Source organism: Staurois parvus, unplaced genomic scaffold (genome assembly GCF_062004578.1).
Source record: "Staurois parvus isolate SC_StPar_1 unplaced genomic scaffold, SC_StPar_1.0 ptg000065l, whole genome shotgun sequence".
Lineage (NCBI taxonomy): Eukaryota > Metazoa > Chordata > Amphibia > Anura > Ranidae > Staurois > Staurois parvus.
The window spans coordinates 329,388-352,531 of NW_028317861.1; the positions used below are offsets into that span (position 1 = coordinate 329,388).

At 43.0% G+C, this 23,144-nt stretch overlaps 1 protein-coding gene across 4 annotated transcripts in view; it reads right to left on the reverse strand.

The window, feature by feature from the left end:
• Positions 1 to 5,080: 5,080 nt before the first annotated feature.
• MAG (myelin associated glycoprotein) overlaps positions 5,081 to 23,144 on the reverse strand; it is a 105,565-nt gene continuing 87,501 nt past the window's right edge. For 3 of the 4 annotated variants that reach the window (XM_089668865.1, XM_089668867.1, XM_089668866.1), the window contains 2 exons: positions 19,912 to 20,014; positions 5,081 to 8,390 (listed from right to left, as the gene is read on the reverse strand). In XM_089668865.1, coding sequence (XP_089524991.1) covers positions 8,226 to 8,390; positions 19,912 to 20,014 — 268 coding nt within the window. In that variant the 3' untranslated portion in view covers positions 5,081 to 8,225. Of the gene's footprint in view, positions 8,391 to 13,381; positions 13,423 to 19,911; positions 20,015 to 23,144 lie in introns of all 4 variants that reach the window. The other variant, XM_089668868.1, reaches the window with a different exon arrangement.

A 23,144-nucleotide genomic window follows, 5' to 3' on the forward strand; every position in this document is an offset into this window, starting at 1 on the left:
TTCTTCGTCGTGCCCCATGACTGCCCAAATGAGTGAAGTGTGCGGTGATTCTAAGATCAACGGCACTCATCTGCATGTCATACTGACTGACAGTATTATTTCTCTTCCCCAGCAGACTCCAAGGGCATTTAAATTAAAGGTACAGTGTTCTGCACTAATATAAAGGCTCTCTGAAGCCTAGAAACCCTTTTAATAAGTTAAATTCGCAGCGAATAAATTCGCATCGAATCGAATTTCTCCCGCAAATTCGGCGAATCAGCCGAATCGAATTTTTGAATAATTCGCTCATCTCTAGTAATGACATCACCACGCTCTATTCCTACTAGTTACGTCACGCTAACACATGACATCTTCAGGGCTATCACATTGGTGGTCTTTGACATGACACATGGCCATTTATGCTGCTGTAATGGCAGCCATCAGTTCCGTTGAGTTTTAAATTCCCAGGGAGGCAGTGATGGACCTCTGAAAACACCATATGAAGAGGGATCACACTTGTTATGGTGGTGGATTGATTTCTTCGAGGTGTTCTCGTGGACTTTACTTTATGTGGACTGGGCTATTTATCTATATTTTGTATTTTGGAGATTTTTATGGATCGCATTTCTGCTTATACACAATCAAGTGGTGCTGGACTTTTGGATTTCCTATTCTTTTGATCTCCTGCATCCTCTTTGCAGTCCCTCCAACGATGGCTCCAGGTCATTTCCCATGATGTGTTTCCCAATGGGGACAACGGTGCTGTATGTATTCAGGCTTGAATTCTTTATTCTCCTCAAAGCCTCATAATATCACAAATCTAAAATAATGCAGGTTGGTATTGCAGTGATTCATTTAACCCTGTCATGGTGCATGGTTGCCCAGACCAGATATAGCAGAGTCAGTTAACTTGACGATAACTCCATGACAATTTTTTATTTTTTTTAAGTCCACCAACCCAAGTTTACCAGTTCTAGTTTACCTATACAATATTATTCGGAATTTATTCCCAAACTCTCACATCTCCAACACTCGCTCTCAGTGTCGTTGCCCCCGAATTTCTGGCTGGCGAGCAAGCATAGTTGATGTCACAAGAAGGTCACATGGCCCGGGTCACATGGCAGGCACTTTGATGTGGTAGACCAGCCTTTCTCAACTCCGTTTTACCCCAGAGGAACCCTTCAAGTAATTTTTAGGTCTCAGGGAGCTCCTGACAGGGCCAGATGTAGGGGGTGATAGGGTGGACTGTGCCCCTCCCCAAATCCCCCCCTCAGGTCTCTGAGAGTGCATACACTGATCCATGAGCCAGTCTGATACAACCAGTTGATGTAAGGGGGCACTCTGATAGGGATAACTGTTCATATGTAAGTGGATGCTTCAGTGAGGACACCTGATGTAAGGGGGCACTCTGATGGGAACACTGATATAAGGGGGCACTCTGATGGAGACCCTGATGTAAGGGGGCACTCTGATGGTGACCATGATGTAAGGGGGCACTCTGATGGGGACACTGATGTAAGGGGGCCCTCTGACGGAGACCCTGATGTAAGGGGGCACTCTGATGGGAAACCTGATGTAAAGGGGCACTTTGATGGGGATCCTGATGTATGGGGGCACTCTGATGGTGACTCCTGATGTAAGGGGGCACTCTGATGATGACACCTGATGTAAGGGGGCACTCTGATGGGGATCCTGATGTTTGGGAGCACTCTGATGGGAATCCTGATGTAAGGGGGCTCTCTGATGGGGACACCTAATGTAAGGGGCACTCTGATGGTGACACCTGATGTAAAGGGCCACTCTGATGGTGACACCTGATGTAAGGGAGCACACTGATGGGGACACCTGATGTTAGGGGGCACTCTGATGGGGACACTTGATGTAAGGGTACAATCTGATGGGTTCCCTGATGTAAAAGAGCATTCTGATGGTGACAAATGATGTAAGGGGGCACTCTGATGACGGAAGCTTATGTAAGGGGAATCTCTGATGGGGACACCTGATGTAAGGGAGCACACTGATGGCGACACCTGATGTAAGGGGCACTCTGATGGGGACACTTGATGTAAGGGTACAATCTGATGGGTTCCCTGATGTAAAAGAGCATTCTGATGGTGACAAATGATGTAAGGGGGCACTCTGATGACGGAAGCTTATGTAAGGGGAATCTCTGATGGGGACACCTGATGTAAGGAGGCACTCTGATGGGAATCCTGATGTAAGGGGGCTCTCTGATGGGGACACCTAATGTAAGGGGCACTCTGATGGTGACACCTGATGTAAAGGGCCACTCTGATGGTGACACCTGATGTAAGGGAGCACACTGATGGGGACACCTGAGGTTAGGGGGCACTCTGATGGCGACACCTGATGTAAGGGGCACTCTGATGGGGACACTTGATGTAAGGGTACAATCTGATGGGTTCCCTGATGTAAAAGAGCACTCTGATGGCGACAAATGATGTAAGGGGGCACTCTGATGGGGACACCTGATGTAAAGGGGTGCTCTGATGAGGATTCCTGATGTAAAGGGGCACGGGTTCTGTTTATTCATCCCTATCTATTGAGAGCCTAATACATACTAGTGTTTCCCAGGTGGTGACACTGTGTGACAGACTGTCAGTGACCCACACACAGTGCTGACATTATGCCCCTGACTTTTTTTTGTACTGCACCCTCAAATTAGATCCGGCTCTGGCTTCTGATAAGAATAGTCCATTGGGGATCATTGGGAAAATGCCCGTTCATTTGGTGGTGGTGGTAGTGGGTGGGAAGAATGTCCCTCATAGAGGGGTGTCCAGAATGCCACCAATGTGGTCATGCTGCGGACTCTGCAAAGGGGTGGCCGACCTGGCTTTCTGCAGGCACCATGACATAGGATATCAGGTAGCCATAGCTCATGGAACCATGACTAAGAATGGCTGTTGTAGAGAGTGGTTCAGCCTTTCATGGCCCACTCACAGCCCATTGAGGAGGGACATGGGAGTGGCCTGAGATGCTAGATTTCGGGCTGCCAGTGTGTGTTTTCAGGTGTAGCCCCACCTGGAGGCAAGTACATAGAGGTGGAGATATGTATGAAAAATGTAGTGCATTGGGTCTACCAATGTGATTTCATATTTCAGTTTCCAGGAGAATAAAGGTTGAAATTGGATTTGTTCCTGTGGGCTAATGCTCCACTTTTATTTCTTCACTTTGCTCTATCTGTAAAGGTCCTCATATATCCAGGTCATGGTATAGCTAATAGCAGTCACATTGGACTTTGACTTGTTCTGTATTGCTGAAGACTTTTCTTGGCTTATCCAAGCCACTTTAGTCCTATAACTTGTCAGGAACATACACCCAGTTGTGTATTTAGGTTTCGTGCTGCTCTAGGCAATACAAAAATCAGCTCTATAACTTAGTTTCTTATTTGGAGAAAAACAGAGATGAACTCATTAGTGTGCCAATCACAGGCTTTTTTACTCAGGTAAATATTCAACATAGTATATTAAAGTGGAATGTAACCACTGTGAGGTTGTTGGGCTATGTATGTATTTCATCTGGGTAGATTGTTGTCATACATACTTACCTCCCAGAATGCCCTACTTCAGTGAGGCAAGATTCACATACCTCCAAATTTTTACAGAGCTCAATATCTGAAGCTGAAATGTACACACACAATTAAAGAGTCACACCAGTAGTTCCTCTCCCTTCCACAATTTGGATCCCTCTCTGGTCAACTGCATCAATTTGATCCTTCTCTGGTCAACTGTGTCAAAGTGATTCCTTTCTGGTCAATTGAGTCATAGTGAATCCACTTTGGCCAACTATTTCAAAGTGACTTCTCTCTGGTCAACCATGTCAAATCAATCCCTCTTTGTCCAACTGTGTCAAAGTGACCCCTCTCTGGCCAACTATGTCATAGTGATTCCTCTCCAGCAAAGTGATTCTTGTCTGGCCAACTGTGTTAAAGCAATCCCTCTATGGCCAACTGCATCAGTGATTCCTCTATGGCCAACTGTGTCAAAGTGATTCCTCTATGGCCAACTGTGTCAAAGTGATTCCTCTCTGGCAAACAGCATCAAATAAATCCCTCTCTGGCCAACTGTGTCAAAGTGATTTCTCTTTGGCTAACTGCATCAATGATTCTTCCCTGGCCAGCTGTGTCAAAGTGATTCCTCAATGTCCACCTGTGTCATAGGGATTCCCCTCTGGCAAATAGCATCAAAGCAATCCCTCTCTGGCCAACTGTGTCAAAGTGATTTCTCTTTAGCCAACTGCATCAGTGATTCTTCCCTGGCCAACTGTGACAAAGTGATTTCTCTTTAGCCAACTGCATCAGTGATTCTTCCCTGGCCAACTGTGTCACAGTATTCCTTTTTGGCCAACTGTGTCAAACTGATTCTTCTCTGGCCAACTGTGTCAAAGTGATTTCTCTCTGGCCAACTCTGTCAAAGTGATTCCTACCTGACCAACTGTGTCAAAGTGATTTTCCTCTGGCCTACTGTGTCAAAGTGATTCCTCTATGGCCAACTGTGCTAAAGTAATTCTTCTCTTGTCAACTGTGCCAAAGTGATTCCTCTTTGGTCAACCAAGTCGAAGTGATTTCTCTCTACTTAACTCTGCCAAAATAATCCTCCTCTAGCCAACTGTGTCAAAGTGATTCTTCTCCATCCGTTTCAATGCGATTCCTCTGTGACCAACTGTGCCAAAGTGAATCTTCTCGGGTCAACATTGCCAAAGTGATTCTTCTCTGGCCAGCTGTGGCAAAGTGATTCCTCTCTACTTAACTCTGCCAAAATAATCCTCCTCTGGCCAACTGTGTCAAAGTGATCTCTCTCTGGCCAGTCCCTACTCTACTGTGCAAAATGCCAAATACATACTTGCTTACAGCATATTTTAATGGACATATAGTGCCAATATACTGTAGGGAAAACAGACAAAATTAAAGGACAGTATTAAGTATGCTGTGAGCAAGTAAATATTTACTATTTTGCACACTAGAGTATGGGCTGGCCGTAGAGGAACAAAGCATAGAACATCCTCTAATAGCTAGCCATGTATGAGGCAGTGCATTCAGCATCCCAGGTATGCCACCAAATTAATAGATCACCACAACAGCCAAGTTTCCATAACTTTATTGTGTTGTGCACTGGGGTCACCAACAAGAACAGCCGCTTTCATAATATATACAGGTTTATTATGTGAACCTTTCAAATCTGTATAACAATAATAATGATGTTATCTTGTTTACAGGAATATACATCAAGCAAGAGGTTACAGAATTCAGGGGGAGTTCAAGAATAAATTGCAGACCTTAAAAAAATCAATTATCGATTACTCAGTAGGGGGAGGCACTGGCTAAGCTGTGCACATCCTAGGTTATGAAATTACTCTATTAGTCTTATTTAATGACAAAGTATAAACGATATAAATGAGCAATAATCCACGGCAAGTGATCAGCAATTGTCTTTTGTATTCTCACACTAAGCTGCCAATCATTGATTGCCTGCAGTGGATTACTGGCAAGCACTGCTCTTTGGACAAGTGAACAGTCATGGTTGGGTTTACCCAAGAATCTGAGAATTCATTCTTACTATAACTGGGCAAGTTTGCCTGAGAATGACTCCAGTGGTGGCCATAGATGGCTCAAATTGTGGCTGATTCCTACTGAATTGAGTAAAATTTGAACCGTGGGTGGACCTGCGAGCATCACCTAGCTGGACCCGGCATGAGTCGGGTGGAAATTATAAACCGAACAATGACTTCATCTCAACCAATGCAATCCCTGTTCAGATGGAAGAATCTAGCCATGTATGGTCGGCTTAAGAAGCCCCTCTGGGACTACCAAGTTCTGCCCTCTCAATTGCCTTACCTTACACACCAAAAAACGTTCTGACTTCCAGCGCACGAGTTTGCATAACAATATGAAATAGCAGAACTCTGTAACAACAAAGGTGCTGTGGTATTTACCAGACACAAATAAACCTGCACATTTTCAATCATTTACGAAGGAATAAACAGCACTCTTGCATAAGCCCCACTGTGACCACTTCTCTTTGAGCTCTTGGGGGGCTTTTCTAATGGCACAGTGCAAATCCATTAATAATCCGTTGTATCCCATAGAAACTGATCAGATTTTTAGTTTTCTTAGTGATGGGTGGAAAAGTGAGAAAGAATCTGGTTGATAGCTATGGGCAACTCGGTTCTTATTCCAGGCACTTCAATAAGCGAGGTTGATAGCTTTGTAAAAGCAAAGAAATGGCCCCCCATCTCTGATACGGTTACAACAATAAATATAATTAAATAAAATTAACTTATATATACATAAACTTAGATCATTTTTAGGGGGTCATTTCACCCAAATCTGATGTTTTAATGTGTGGAGATAAAACCACAGAATGTTTCTTATATCTTTTTGGAATTCCACTGGTGCTTGAGTTCTAAATGTAGAACGTCTTCCATGGCTCTTATGAAGACCTCCCATCCCCGAGTTGGATACCACCTTTACTTTGAGTGGTGGAGACACATGACGTGGTGAGAGGGAACCTCTAAAACCTCAAAGAAATACAACCAGGAACTACACTATAATACCAAGGGCAGGTGGACACCCCTCCAAATTATTGAGTTCAGGTGTTTTCAAGGATGAGTACTGGTCATAATAGTGCCTTCACAGACATTTTTAGCAATGGTGCTCTTCCGACCTTATGGAAGGAGTTTGGGAAAGCCCATTGTGTTTGAGCATGACTGTGCCACTGCGTACAAAGCCAGATCCATAAAGACATGGTTTGGTGTGGAGGAACATAAGTGTCCTACACAGAACCCTGACCTCAACCCTTTTGAACAGCTTTTGGATGAAGTGGAACACAAATTACAAGTTAAACATCAGTATCTGAGTCTACAAATGCTCTTTTGGCTGAATAGGCTTAGAGTCCCACAGACATGCCCCATAATCCTATGGAAACCCTTCACACGAAAGTGAAAGTCTTTACAGATGCCATTGTGGGAGGGCAACTTTGTATTAATACCCATAGTTTTGAAATAGGATACCCAACAGGCTCATGTAGGTGTGATGCTCAGGTGTCCACAAACCTTTAGCCATATAGCTTATGTCAAGCAGTACTCACCACTGGAGACTCCAAGGAGCCAACAGGTCCTGAATCGATTTATAACTAAAATACCATTTATGGATGATCTGACCCTTTAAAGCCCAACTGCAAACTAAAACATATCTGTTTGTTTAGAGTGCTGAAGGGTATAATCTTTGCCAAGTTCCAATTGCCCTCTGATTCCCTTTTTGGGGGATTTAATCTCACTTCCTGTCCAGGTAAACAAACAGGAACTGAGGAGAACTCCATAATGGGGTCATAGACAGCAATAGAAGACTGATGGAGATTCTCACCCTTTGTTACGTTAGTTAAAAGCTAACCTAATAACTAAAAAAAAACTAACTAAAGTTTACTTAAATTCTGTGATCACCCTTAGAGAGATTTTGCTTGCTTCCTGTCTCGGTGACCGCACAGGAAGTAAGGAAAAATCTACCAAATGACTACAGAAAGGGTTGGAGTTTTACTATTATTAACTTTGCTGATATCTCCTGCAATACATTGGATTGTAAGATGTAATTTCCCCTTTAGGGGAGTCAGTTGACTTATCTAAGGAATTCAGTTATTGGTAAAAAAAAAAAAAAAAAAGAATAGGTCATTTCTAGCTTCATTATCAGCCTATAAGTTATCTTATCCAGCAAGTCAGTGCAAGAGATGACACAGTTTGGCCACAGCAAGCTACTGTTCATTCTTATCTAACAGCACAAAGGATTGTGGGTAGTGGAGGGATATACACAGGGGATGTGGGCCCACATCCTCTAACACAGCCGGTCACTGGCAACCCTTGATGGAATCAAAGAGCCAATCCTGCCAAATATTAGAGACTGGTATGAAAAATAAATGCACTTGCGCATGCACTGGTGTTGACTATCTCAGTATCTACAGAACAGAAGTAGGTAGGAATGGCGTTTTCTAGTAATAATAGTTGCAGTTGACATGATGAGGAAATTTCACTTTTGGTTACAAAATTATGTTGTTAAGGTTGACCAGGGCTTTCAATCTTTTACCACATTATTAATTTTTAACAGATTCTTGTTCCATTATCCTTGGAAATGCACACAATGCATGCTTTGTAACGAATTAATCAATCCGGGCTCTTGAGGTTTCTCTGTGTTCGGTGGGAGAGTGGGAGTTGTATTTGTGCTGTTAGATAAGTGGCCGTCATTTCACCCGGATCTCGGCGTATTCCGTCAGCTCCTCAGGGGAGGTGTAATTGTCCTTAACATTCCTCTTTGAAAAGTCAATGTTTGCATACTCAGAGTCCATGGGTTTGGGTTGACGCCTCTTGCTCAGTAGGATCCTTTCTGAAATGCTGAGGAACTGATTCTGAGAGGGGAAAAAAAGAATCAGTATTAACTAAAGAAAACTTTTTTTGCTTTTTTTTTTTAAGAAAACAAAAGGTGCTGGATGGTGGAGCAGTAAGTCTGATTTTGTTTTCTGTGGGGGTATTTTCCAGTAGCTAAAAATAACATGTCAGATAAGTCCACAATGTTTACTACAGTTTGAATTAGTCTTATGGGTCATCAGAAGCCAAAAAAGTAGCTTCAAATCTAAGAGTATCTCCCTATTTCAGGTCTGGAGACTGGGTAGTAAGACGCATGGGAATGTCAAGCAGTCAAGTTCAACTGACCCCTAATCTAATGATGTGTTGCAGGGATTGAGGGACACCCTGGTCATCTTGGAGGTCACTGGTGACCAGCCAGACCTTTTGGGCCACCACAGCATCCTCCCCTAGACCGGAGATGGGAGAGGAAAAAACATACAAGCAAGGGATGGTTCTTGCAGCAAAGCTTTTCTACCAAGAGAACCTCTTCAAGTCCTACCAGCCTATACATAGACTGAGCAGATGATGTTTTCCCTACTATGGGGTTGCAGGCACAGTTTTTCTGAAGATAATTCATGTTTCTTCTTGTAAGGGAAATGATAAAGTCTTGCCATGGGAGTAAGATAACCCCAGACAATCACTGCAGATACATGCTCCATCAAAGATGGCATAGGTTTGGCTTTTTCATGCATTCATCCATATTGAGGGTCGTAATTTATAGAACCACCTCCCTAAAGCAAAAAAGAAAGATAGCATTGCTTGCTTTAACTTTCAAACAACCAAAGAGGAGCTATGGATGTATTATGGGCAACTGAGCATGGGGGTTGGAAAGTGGCCCGAGCTGAGAGCCCCAGTGCTACCACAAAAGCCATTGGACCCAGTGCGATCCTAATTTACTCAGCAGCAGAAAAAATTAATGCTGATTGGTTGATGACTGTACTTTGCACATTAGTCTTTCCTATATGCTTGAAACAGTAATATAAAGAGTATCAATTATACATGGAGAGACCCTTGAAATAACTTTCAGGTCTCAAGGAAACCCTACTTAGAATTATTATATCTGCAGTTCAATTCATATTAGTCTGGTGGTCAGTGGGAAGAATGCTTCTTACACTGGTAGTCAATGAGAAGAATGCCCCTTACATTGGTGGTCAATAAGAAGAATGCCCCTTACATTGGTGGGAAAAATGCCCCTTACATTGGGGGCCAGCAGGAATAATTTCTCCTACATTGGTGGTCTGTGGGAAGTATGTTCTTTACACTGGTGGTCAGTTGGAAGAATGCACTTTACAATTGTGGTCTGTGGGAAGAATGTTCCTTACATTGGGGGCAGTAGGAAGAATGTCTCCTACATCGGTGGTCAATGAGAAGAATGCCCCATACGTTTGTGGTCAGTGGGAAGAATTTTCCTTACACTGGTGGTCATTGGGAAGAATGCTCCTTACATTGGTGGTGGAGGAGAAGAATGTTCCTCACATTGGTTGTCAATGAGAAGAATGTTCCTTACACTGGTAGCCAATGAGAAGAATGCCCCTTACATTTGTGGTCAATGAGAATAATGCTCCTTACATTGGTGGTCAATGGGAAAAATGCCCCTTACATTGGGGGTCAGCAGGAAGAATTTCTCCTACATTGGTGGTCAGTGGGAAGTATGTTCCTTACACTCGTGGTCAGTAGGAAGAATGCACTTTACATTTGTGGTCTGTGGGAAGAATGTTCCATACATTGGGGGTCAGTAGGAAGAATGTCTCCTACATCGGTGGTCAATGAGAAGAATATCCCTTACATTTGTGGTTAGTGGGAAGAATGTTCCTTACACTGGTGGTCATTGGGAAGAATGCTCCTTACATTGGTGGTGGAGGAGAAGAAAGTCCCTTACATTGGTTGTCAATGAGAAGAATGTTCCTTACATTGGTGGTCAATGAGAAGAATGTTCCTTAAATTGGTGGTCAGTGGGAAGAATACTCCCCCTTATAAATAGCTAAAAATATAATTGGGGTTTAGTGGTTACATATCTCAAAAATTGGTTAAAATTGGCCAAGTACCCCCTTGCAACCACTGGAGGAACAATAAGGCTCTATAAAACCTTGGCTGAGAAGGTCTGCTTAGGGTGTGCTCATGTCAAAGGGTTCCTAGGGGTAACCAGGTAGAGTGATGGAGGCAGCATGGACAATTGCTGTGCTGTGTATCAAGAATGTTGCTGAATTATCCTTCAAGTTGTAAATGCTTACTGCTTGCAATTGTGAATTTTACCAGTGTGTACCCACCAAGGTTTTTTTTTTTGTACCTGAATTTTTTTCTCAACTACATGCTCAGTAAACATAATTGTGATGAATTTAGTGAGTGTTTCCTCTTCCTCATTCCACTTCTGAATACCTGTCCTCGTTTATTTATGTAAATGTTTGATATGTGGCTTGCGTCGTGTCTTTTACGCTGGGTCCTCAACAGTTATATAATACCAAAAACATACATTGAAGGTGACTACACCACGGAGAGAGACAACAATTTATTTATTCACAGTCTGAAAAGACCACAAAAAATTTAGATTTGTTTGGAACAGACTGAAAACTAACACACAGAGTCAGACTAAAGTGGGAACACTGCGGGCCGTTGGGTAAGTGTGCAGGTGAAACAGTAACATCTCCATTACAGAACTTGGAGGAACCAGAGAATCCTTTCTAAACTGCACTAGGAAGGTACAGGGGATGGGGGCTGTGGATGCATCAAGCTGTGCCATCAAATACCTCACCCTAAATGTGGTTTCCGATAATAACATTCAGTTCAGCAAGAAACTTTTCTAAGGCTTTGAATTTAAAGGGACTAGAATGGACCTGGCTCAGTTTTATGATATTTTTTTTATCATAGCATCTATAGACAATTTTTTTCCTAGTTTAGGTTAGAGTAAGGAAGGAATAAAGCCCTTTTCAGATCTTTATTGGTGTCACCGAGACATTTATGTCTTGGGTCCTTTGTTTTAGGGACAGAGAGAGATTAAACCGTTGTGGACAGGGCACTGGGCATGCTACACACTCCTGAAAAAATGCCCTTAAATTACACAGGTCATATGCAGTACACCCTGTCCTTCTGCCCCGCTGCCAATTGCCCCTCCCTCTTGCTGGCAATTCAAAACAAAAGCTGGAAGTTACTGTAACAGTGCAGTGCTTATAAATATTGTTCTGGCAGGAGATAGTGAGATACAAAATTATACTGTTTATAAACATTGCTCAGGTGGCAGATAGAAAGATACAAAGTAACTGATTGTAAACATCGGTCAGTCAGGAGAAAGAGAGATACAAAGTAATATTGTTTATAAACATTGCTCAGATGGGAGATAGAAAGATACAAAGTAACTGATTATAAACATCGTTCAGACAGGAGAAAGTGAGATACAAAGTAATATTGTTTATAAATAATTTTTAGATGGGAGATAGAAAGATACAAAGTAGCATTGTTTATAAACATTGCTTAGATACAATATAGACGAATACAAAGTAACATTGTTTATAAACACTGTTCAGACACAAAATAGAAGAATACAAAGTAACATTTTTTATAAACATTGTTCACGCTGGAGATAGAAAGTAACATTCTATATATACAGTATATATATATATATATATATATATACACATATAAATATAATATATAAATATTTTTTATGTTTTTGTTATTTTTTTAAAAACATTTTTTGCTGTTGAACCTCGTATTAACTCTTAGTTTAACCTAATCAGCCTTAATTAACTCCTTCCCCTTCTCCCCTTTTTTATGATTTTTTTTTCTTCATTTGTTTGTGTATTTCTAGTTATCTAACCCTTAATATTTAAAGACGAGTTCCGGGCAATATTGTTCATTTCCCATGCAGTGGAACTGTGCCAGCACTCCATGGGTTAAATGCTCGTTTTCATCTAGGCCAGGGGTAGGCAACCTGCAGCTCTCTAGCTGTTGTGGAACTACATTTCCCATGAGGCATTACAAAGATTACAAAACTGACAGTTACAGCTATGACTTGCAGAGGCATGATGGAACTTGTAGTCCTGCGGCTCTCAGGTTGCCTACTCCTTATTTATTTATTTCAGGTACTTATATAGCGCCATCAATTTACGCCGCGCTTTACATATATATTGTACATTCACATCAGTCCCTGATCATCAAGGGGCGTACAGACTAAGGTACTCCTTGACTAGGGGCTCAGAATGCAAAGGTATGTTTACCTAATCCGCCTATCCTCTGAGTGCAAGATCGGTCCCTTTCGCTCCTGCCGCCCCCCACGGAAGCTAGAGGTCTCGTGAATGGGCTGTTCCTGACGTCATCACGCCCACAGACGGTAAGAACAGTCCACCGCTGGAGCGCTGTTTTCCGAAGGATCGAAGGAGCGGTTAAGTACAGCTTTTCCCTAAACCCCTGGACGACACGAGCGCTTAATCCATGCAGTGCAGGCACATCCCCGCCACGTAGGAAAATAAAAGATTTGACCAGAGTTCCGCTTTAAGATTATTTTGTTTGCAATTTTTTTTCTTTTTTTCGTGTGGCATTTTTTAAAAATGCACAAAGTTGAAAAAAAGCCTTTTTTTAATTATTTGTAAATACCCTTGCAGTGCTTTGTGCCAGAATCATAATTTTATTGGTGTTTCAAAAGGGACAAATTATAGAATAAAATGTAAACTTTTTTTCTATAGTAAAAATATATATATATATTTTTTTTTATTTTTTTTTTTTATTATTATTTATTTTTTTTTTTGTGTAAAGTGATCGTTACAAACTTTAGAAAAAAATTAATTTGGCTATAAGTAGGCTTTTTGCAATAAAATGACTTATATATCCTAGGGGTTCTCTGCACATGCAGTCACAAACATCTTGAGCACATATAAGTAAACAGGACTGATAACAGAGACTTAAATCCATGCTGTCATTTGTGTTTTCCATTGCAGGTTAGGGTGTACATTTTGATTGGTGGTTATTATTATGACATCACACAGACATGTCGGCTACGTACCTGCTGTGTCATTTTACTTCCAGCGAGCTGATCTCCCCTGACTATTAAAGAGAAGGATTAGTAAATGGCAAGTGATGTCTGGAGACATGAGCAGATAACACACGATGACTCGGAATATTAATTCATGGCATGAAGACTAATAAATGACATGAGAGGTGATAAGAAAAGTAAAATGTTATATTGAAGTGATGAATCCAACCCATGAAAATAAAATATCCACTATATCGCCAAAAGTATTGGTCGGCCTGCCTTTCCACGCACATGAACTTTAATGGCCCCCCAGTCTTAGTCCGTAGGGTTCAATATTGAGTTGGCCCCGCCCTTTCCACACACATGACCTTTAATGGCCTCCCAGTCTTAGTCCGTAGGGTTTCATGATTGAGTTGGCCCCGCCCTTTGCAGCTATAACAGCTTCAACTCTTCTGGGAAGGCCGTCCACAAGGTTTAGGAGGGTGTCTATGGGAAGGTTGGACCATTCTTCCAGAAGCACATTTGTCAGGTCAGGCACTGATGTCGGGGGAGGAGGCCTGGCTCACAGTCTCTGCTCTAATTCATCCCAAAGGTGTTCTATGGGGTTGAGGTCAGGACTCTGTGCAGGCCAGTCAAGTTCCTCCACCCCAAACTGGCTCCTCCATGTCTTTATGGACCTTGCTTTGTGCACTGGTGTGCAGTCATGTTGGAACAGGAAGGGGCCATCCCCAAACTCTTCCCACAAAGTTGGGAGCATGAAATTGTCCAAAATGTCTTGGTATGCTGACGCCTTAAGAGTTCCCTTTACTGGAACTAGGGGGCCAAGTCCAACCCCTGAAAGACACCCCCACACCATAATCCCCCCTCCACCAAACTTTACACTTGGCACAATGCAGTCAGGCAAGTACAGTTTTCCTGGCAACCGCCAAATCCAGACACTTCCATGGGATTTCCAGACAGAGAAGCGTGATTGGTTACTCCAGAGAACACGTTTCCACTGCTCTAGAGTCCAGTGGCGGCGTGCTTTACACTGCAGCATCCGGCACTTTGCATTGCACTTGGTGATGGAAGGCTTGGATGCAGCTGCTCGGCCATGGAAACCCATTCCATGAAGCTCTCTACACACCGTTGTTGGGCTCATCTGAAGGCCACACCAAGTTTGGAGGTCTTTAGCTATTGATTCTGCAGACAGTTGGTGACTTCTGCGCACTGAGCGCTTCAGCATGCACTGACCCCGCCCTGTCATGTGAAGTGGCCTACCACTTGGTGGCTGAGTTGCTGTTGTTCCCAGTTGCTTCCACTTTATTATAATCCCACTAACAGTTGAGCGTGGAATATTTAGTAGCCGGGAAATGTCACGGATGGACTTATTGCACAGGTGACCACCTATCACGGGACCACGCTTGGAGTCACTGAGCTCCTGAGAGCGACCCATTCTTTCACCAATGTTTGTAGAAGCAGTCTGCATGCTTAGGGGATGGATTGTATACAACTGTGGTCATGGAGGGGATTGGAACACCTGAATCACATGATTTGGAGGGCGGGACCAATACTTTTGGCAATATAGTGTATATCCACCTGTCCTAAGGGGAGTGAATTTTAAATTCCTTCAGAGTGCGATACCAAATTACCAAGAAGTCTATATATAAATCACTCATTGTGCAGATCTGACAAACATCCCCACATTTGGAACGGAAACTACCGTATTTTCTCTAATATATGTAGTTCCTCTATCGTTAGCCCCACCCAGTGACCATTATGTGTTTGGGTTTTTTTTTATTCCATAAATACCTCCATCAGGAAAAAAATGCATTACGGCCACTAAGTGCTGCTAATGATATAGGAACTACATATATTAGAGACATTTTTATAATTGCAAAGTATACAGGGCGGAGCCTTGCGTGCTGACGTGTTTAACCCTTTACTAAGTTGATGTCAGGATGCCAAGACTAAAAAACAGCATCAGAAATGCATCAGAAAAGAACTGTAACCCTATGAGCAATTTGTCAGTTGGACGGCAGGGTCTGACCACTAGGAATGTGCACAGGGGCGCGCTGCTAGTGCCTTGCTGTTAACTGGCTTCTTAGGGTATGGTGCAGTATGCTGGCAAAGCATGATGGGACTTGCAATTTAATGGCAGCAGGTCCATAGACTTCTGTCTGGAGCAGGGGCAGACGGACCATTTGGAAACTTGGGTTAGTAGGGGGCCCCATGAGATGCCCCTGGTACCTTTTTCATAGGTTTTTTTGAGTTTGGGCCAGGACACAGGCCCCATGATCCCCTATTGCCCGGGGGCCCCATGAGTTGTCAGTCCGCCCCTGGTCTGGAGACTCCCCCTTTGCCCAGTGGTGTAGGACCCTGCGTACCGGAAGTGCCGTCAGGACAGGGGTGGGGATGTATCATTTGTATTATTCAGTCTGATATATACTAGTCCATCGATATTGTTGTAGATTAATAGATGACTTAAAGTGTTACTGAACCCCCAACAGTACAATCAGTCTGTAGATGCAGTAAAGCATGCTTGTTATACTCACTGTGGAACCTAAGGGGTTAATCCTCCGCATTGTGTAAAAAGGCTGTTTGATCCTGTCTTCTCTGATCCTCCCCTTCTTCCAGTGCCCCCCTCTTATCTCCTAATAAGACATATCGTCTGGAGTCACTCTGCACATGCTCAGTTAGGTGCGCATTGCTAGAGAGGTTTTGTTTTTCTTGAGAGAGTGCATGTGATCAGCACAGAGCCAATCAGCAATGTGCAGACAGAGGTCAGGGGTTCTGCAGACCCCTAGACCAAAATGAAAACTCTTCCTGCAAGCTGTAACCAGTGCTCTGCTGGACACTGATAGAAGTCACAAGACTGCTATAGACTGCTGATGAGAAAAGGGATTTAGCAGTGTATATTTACTAAAATAATTGCATTTCCATGTTGTGTGTACTGTGGGAGACCAGATATAGTGAATGCAGGGTCCGGGGAGAGCGGATATAGTGAATGCAGGGTCCGGGGAGAGCGGAAATAGTGAATGCAGGGTCCGAGGAGACCAGATATAGTGAATGCAGGGTCCAAGGAGACCAGATATAGTGAATGCAGGGTCCGGGGAGACCAGATATAGTGAATGCAGGGTCCGGGGAGAACAGATATAGTGAATGCAGGGTCCAAGGAGACCAGATATAGTGAATGCAGGGTCCGGGGAGACCAGATATAGTGAATGCAGGGTCCGGGGAGAGTGGATATAGTGAATGCAGGGTCCAGGGAGAGTGGATATGGTGAATGCAGGGTCCGGGGAGACCAGATATAGTGAATGCAGGGTCCGGGGAGACCGGATATAGTGAATGCAGGGTCCGGGGAGAGCGGATATAGTGAATGCAGGGTCCGGGGAGAGCGGATATAGTGAATGCGGGGTCCGGGGAGAGCGGATATAGTGAATGCAGGGTCCGGGGAGACCAGATATAGTGAATGCAGGGTCCGGGGAGAGCGGATATAGTGAATGCAGGGTACGGGGTGACCGGATATAGTGAATGCAGGGTCTGGGGAGAGCGGATATAGTGAATGCAGGGTCCGGGGAGAGCGGATATAGTGAATGCAGGGTCCAGGGAGACCACATATAGTGAATGCAGGGTCCGGGGAGAGCAGATATAGTGAATGCAGGGTCCGGGGAGAGCAGATATAGTGAATGCAGGGTCCGGGGAGACCGGATATAGTGAATGCAGGGTCCGGGGAGTCCGGATATAGTGAATGCAGGGTCCGGGGAGTCCGGATATAGTGAATGCAGGGTCCGGGGAGACTGAAAATAGTGAATGCAGGTTCCAGGGAGAGCGGATATAGTGAATGCAGGGTCCTGGGAGAGCGGATATAGTGAATGCGGGGTACAGGGAGACCGGATATAGTGAATGCGGGGTACAGGGAGACCGGATATAGTGAATGCAGGGTCCAGAGAGACCGGATATAGTGAATGCAGGGTCCGGGGAGAACAGATATAGGGAATGCAGGGTCCGGGGAGACCGGATATAGTGAATGCAGGGTCCGGGGAGAACAGATATAGGGAATGCAGGGTCCGGGGAGACCGGATATAGTGAATGCAGGGTCCGGGGAGACCGGATATAGTGAATGCAGGGTCTGGGGAGAGCGCTGTCCTATTATCTTATGTTTCCACCTTTCCCCTGCCTTTGCTCCGCCCCTTTACCCTGTTTAAGTTGGCTCAATGATCTTGGGTCTTGGTCTTGAAGAAGGAGCCGTTCGATCACGCTCCGAAACGTGTCGCTGCCCCTTTCCTGACGTCACTTCGTGTACATGCGTTCCATAGTGGTACTGGGAGAGCGGTGGCCATCTTGACCTACATGCCAACCTCAGCCTGTAGTTGCTGATCAGCAAGCGAGAGATGAGACAGTGACAGGTCCATAATGGGAAAGACTTAGATGAGCCTGTTATGCCGCACATTCAAGTAAGCGTTTTTAACCGTACATCCTAAAAATTGCTGGAATTGCTGCACTTAGAGGCGCCTTTTTGCCTTTCTCCTTTCCAAAGTGGAGGCTTGGGGTGTGGGAGCAGGCTAGTCAAAGTTTGCATTGGAGCCCCCTAGAATATAACTCCACTTCTCCGGCCCCTCCCTCCACAGATGAGTGATAGGCATTATGGCAGGCAGATGGGGGTCCAACTTCTGTTCTCCGGAGGACAATGTACATGTAGTACCTCGTCCCATCTTCCTAGGTGCTGTCTAATGCAGGCCATAGATGGGTCGAAAATCGGCCGATTTTTCGGCCGAAAATAAAATCGGCTGATTTTCGGATCGTTAGTGGGCTAATAGGTCGGCTGTTTTTCGGTATTTTGGCAGATCTTTTTAATCTCTAAAGTTGGAAAAAGATTTTCGCGGCAATGATGGGCAAATCTGCTGATCTTTTTACCGATAAAAAAATCTGCGCATGAGCAGTGACCTGCAAGAGGAAGACAAAAAGAAGAAGAAAAAGAAGAAGAGGATGAAGAAGAGGAAGAGGATGAAGAAGAGGATGAAGAAGAGGATGAAGAAGAGGATGAAGAAGAAGAGGATGAAGAAGAAGAAGAGGATGAAGAAGAAGAGGATGAAGAAGAGGAGGATGAAGAAGAGGATGAAGAAGAGGAAGAAGAGGATGAAGAAGATGAAGAAGAGGATGAAGAAGAAGAAGAGGATGAAGAAGAAGAAGAGGAAGAAGAAGAATTCCAGTCCGGCAAAAAGTGTCCGCTATTTCTTTGACAGTTCCTTGACATTTATAGCGGTTGCAACAATGTATCTATTTGTTTCCGAATAAAAACATCTGTATCCGAAATGGATACAAATAGATACAATGTTGCAACCGCTGTAAATGTCAAGGAACTGTCAAAGAAATAGCGGAGCTCTCTGCAGAGACACTTTTTGCCGGCTGTAGACGGGATGAAAATCGGCCGATTTGTTTTACTGTTCCTGGTAACGTCGGCCGCTCAAACTACCGATTTTTCATTTTTTTAAAGAAAAATCAGCCGGTTTTCTCCACATCTATGGCCCGCATAAGGCCCGCATAAGGCTTGCTGTGAGGTTGGACAGGACGCCCCTCCTCCCTCCATGGCCATCCAACAACGCAGCTGGTATGGAGATGGCTGCTTTGATAGATGGCACTTTTCTCCATCTCCAAGCACTTACCCGAGACAAGTGTGCCGCATGTCTGATTGGGGAGAGGAAGGTATCGGCTAAAATGTCCAGGCAAGCAGAAAAGTGCTTGTATAGTGTAAAAAACACTCCTTCTCACTCAGATATCTAAATCCCATTGACTCAGTATAACGCCTTCCACCCCAGAAACACAAGTACAAACAGTGATAATAATAATAAAAATAAAAAAAATACATAAAAATAAAAAAAACAAAAACAAAATTAAATTATATGTGCAAAAACACAAATTGTGATCTGAAAATGAATCTTGTAAATAAATCCACTGGATATTTTTTAGTGACTTTTTGGATTTATTTAGAAGATTCATTTTCAGATCACAATTTTGGGTTTTTGCACACATAATTTTATTTTATTTTTATTTTATTTTTATTTCTATGTGGCTTATTATCACTGTTTGGAAAAGTGCTTGTAGCCAGAAAAAATAAGTGCCATTTGTCAAAGAAGCCATCTCCTTGCTAGCCGCGTTGTCAGATGGCGGCGGAGGGAGGAGGGACGACCTCACAGCTAGACAGCACCTAGGAAGATGGGACGAAATCAGGGGCGGGCTGACAACTCATGGGGCCCCCGGGCAAAAGGGGATCATGGGGCCCCCGTGTCCTCGCCCACACCCAAAAATGCCTATGAAAAAACCAATGAAAAGGTACCAGGGGCATCTCATGGGGCCCCCTACTGACTGGCAGTGCCCGAGTGCTCTAATGGTCAGTCTGCCCCTGGACGAAATGTTGCATATACTTTGTCCCCCCCGGAGAACAGAACGCATTGATAAAAATCAAAGGTAGGCCTCTTGCTAAAAATGAAAACTTTATTAAAACAGTGAAACTAAAACTTCACATAGACTTCAAAACACCATAAAGCATTTATTAGACAAAAAAAAAAGAAGAATATTACCTCGATTTTTCCTAACGGCTTCTTCTTCTTCTTCGATGCGTCTCCGCTGTACGACGGGGAAGTCTCTGTCTGAATGAAACTAGAACTTTCTGTCATGGTCTTTCTGCACCAAAAAAATACAAAAAATCACCTATAAATGATGTTACGACATAACATACACATTTGTCAGCATGTGTACCGTGCAACTGGGCGGTTTGAGAATATTTGGGTAAAATGCTAAATCTCGGAGTGTATCAAATAGAAGCAAACACAAAAAAAAATATAGTTTTAGATGCAGCTAGACTAAGTACCTGGATTTGTCTTCATATTATCTTCCAGTAATGCCCTCAGCACTTAGGAAAAGGTTTTGAACCTCCATGAAGGTTTTTGGGTTTTTTTTTCAGATAAGATTTCCCCGTATATCCTGACCAAGTGAGAGCGTTGTCACACCGTGGCAGGAAGTGAAGGGAAGTCATCAATGGGCACACAAGTAACTTTCATCTGCTATCATAGAGAAAGTAACATTTTGGAAATCCCTGAGTAAGTTAGTTTGAATTTTAGCCGTTTTCTGCTGTTTTTGGGCAAGGTTCAAGGTCTGGGTGGCCCTGTCGGCACACCCTATCGGATGCAGCAACTGTTTGGGTGTTCAGGCAGCCCCGGGTGTCCTGGCTGTCTGAATACATTAGCCAACAAGAGAGATTCTTCTTTCCATGCTGTTTAGCATGCATGGAGGAATCTACTGATTTTCGAAAATCAATGAATCTAAACGTCAATGGCTAGCTTTACGATGGAACACTCAAAAACCCGTATTTGCCTTGTGAACAATAGCATGCGAAAGCAGAAAGAAATAGCTAACGAAAGGTCCTAGCTTCCTCCCACCCAGGGGCGGACCAGGGGCGGACTGACAACTCATGGGGCCCCCGGGCAATAGGGGATCATGGGGCCCCTGTGTCCTTGCCCAAACTCAAAAAAACCTATGAAAAATGTACCAGGGGCATCTCATGGGGCCCCCTACTGACTCTGGGCCCTCGGGCATTGCCCGAGTTTCCAAATGGTCAGTCCGCCCCTGAGGCGGACTGACCATTCGGGAACTCGGGCACTGCCCGAGGGCCCAGGGTCAGTAGGAGGCCCCATGAGATGCCCCTGGTACCTTTCATAGGCTTTTTTGGGTGTGGTTTAAGTGTGTGCAAGGACACAGGGGCCCCATGATCCCCTATTGCCCGGGGGCCCCATGAGTTGTTAGTCCGCCCCTGCTCCCACCCTACTAGGAAAATATTTTTAATAGCCACTGGCATTGATTTACAAAGGCAGATAGACTGAGCACTTTGCAGAGTGCAGATGCTCCAGAGCTTAGGAAATGAACAGAAGCTCTGCGGACTTCCATCGTCCAATCATGTGCAAGCAAAAATTCTGTTTTTTTTATTTTCCTTGCACCTGATTGGGTATTCTTGGCAAAGTGAAGCTTTACCTCATTTACTAAGCTCTGGAGCAACTGCGCTTTGCAAAGTGCACAGTCTGTTTGCCTTTAGTAAATCAACCCCACTGTGTCCTCCCACATGGAAGAAAAATGTATTTTAAATATATTCTTCCCAAACTGGATCATCTCGTGGCGAAAAAAGAACAATCACAAGGACAGGAAGGGAGACTGAATCTCTCTAAACAAGCCCACATGGAAGAAAAATATATGCAAAATATATTTTACAAATATTCTTCCCAAGTATATTGACATATATTTGAAATACTACAATTTTGGCCATATTCAATATTTATCAAAATATATTTCAATAAATATATATATATATATATATATATTGTATGTTGAAATGCGTTTTTATTACAAAATATATGAAAAATATTTTTAAAAATCCATTTATTCTACATTTTTGGAGTGCATTTACAAATATATGTACAAATATATGTTAAAGTGACTTTTATGTATGTTAAAAAAAATCTGAAGAATATATTTGAAAAATATATATTTTTAAAAATATTTTTCATATATTTTGTAATATATAAAAACACATTTCAACATAAAGTATATATATATATATATATATATATATATATATGTGTGTGTGTATTGAAATATATTTTGAAATATATTGAATACGGCCAAAATTGTAGTATTTTAAATATATGTCAATATTTTTGGGAAGAATATTTTAAAAATATATTTTGAATATGTGTTCCTCCAATTGGGCTTGTTTAGAGAGATTCAATCTCCCTTCCTGTCCTTGTGACAACACTGCTACTGTTCTTTTATTCGTCACGAGATGATCCAGTTTGAATGACACCGAGGGGTCAAATTATTTTTAAAAATTCATGTTACAAACATTCACACAGCTGCAGCAAAAAATATGCCGTATTTTTTCTAATAAGATTAATCACCATCGCCATCTATTGGCCATAATGCAGTATTTTTCCTGACTAAGGTATTTCAGGGAAAATACAGCATTATGGCCACTAGGTGGCGCTGCTAGTCATAGGAAATTTCCAAAATAAGCAAAACATGTTTTTTTTTGTTGTTGTTGCGAATGTTTGCCACATTTGTACTGTGATTTTTTTTTATTATTATTTAAACAGACCCTGTAGTCTCATGTAACCTGGAAGACTGAGAGAAAACTGAGTGCAGGGCATCATGGCCCTTCCTCTTGAGCGTGGTGGCTCCAAGGCGCCCTGCACCCCATATGTACTGGTGCAGGGTGATGTATCAATGTGACTGCCCTAAAGACTTTAGAAAAGGTAAGAAATCAAATAAAAAAATACTGCTGAGGGGACCTTTATGGGGAAGGGGGGTGCATTGGGGTCGGGAGAGGTGAGCCCCAACTTGGGCATTATTTGGTGTGTTTTATACATCTGCTTGGAGTTTAGTTTTGACTTTATTTTGTATAATAATTGTGACATACATTATTATCCACCCCATGAGAGATGGATTGAAGAAACTCTTTTTCAAATTTTTTTTTTACGTCTCTTTTTTTGTGTTTTACTTTTTATATTTTCTGCACCCCGATCTCAGTTTAGAAAGAGATAACTGTACAACTCCACATTGGGGTCTCTTTGATAGAAACTATTTCTATCTCTCCCAGATCCTTATCTAATCTTCCCATTCAGTGTCCATCTCTCATCTCTCCTCTTCCAATTTCCATTAGCGTCGCCCTCTAACTAAGCATTTTCATTGACTTTACATCCCAACGCATTTCGGCATACCGTCCCCTGCTTCCTCAGGGGTATTAAAAGTGTTTGTTTTATATTAC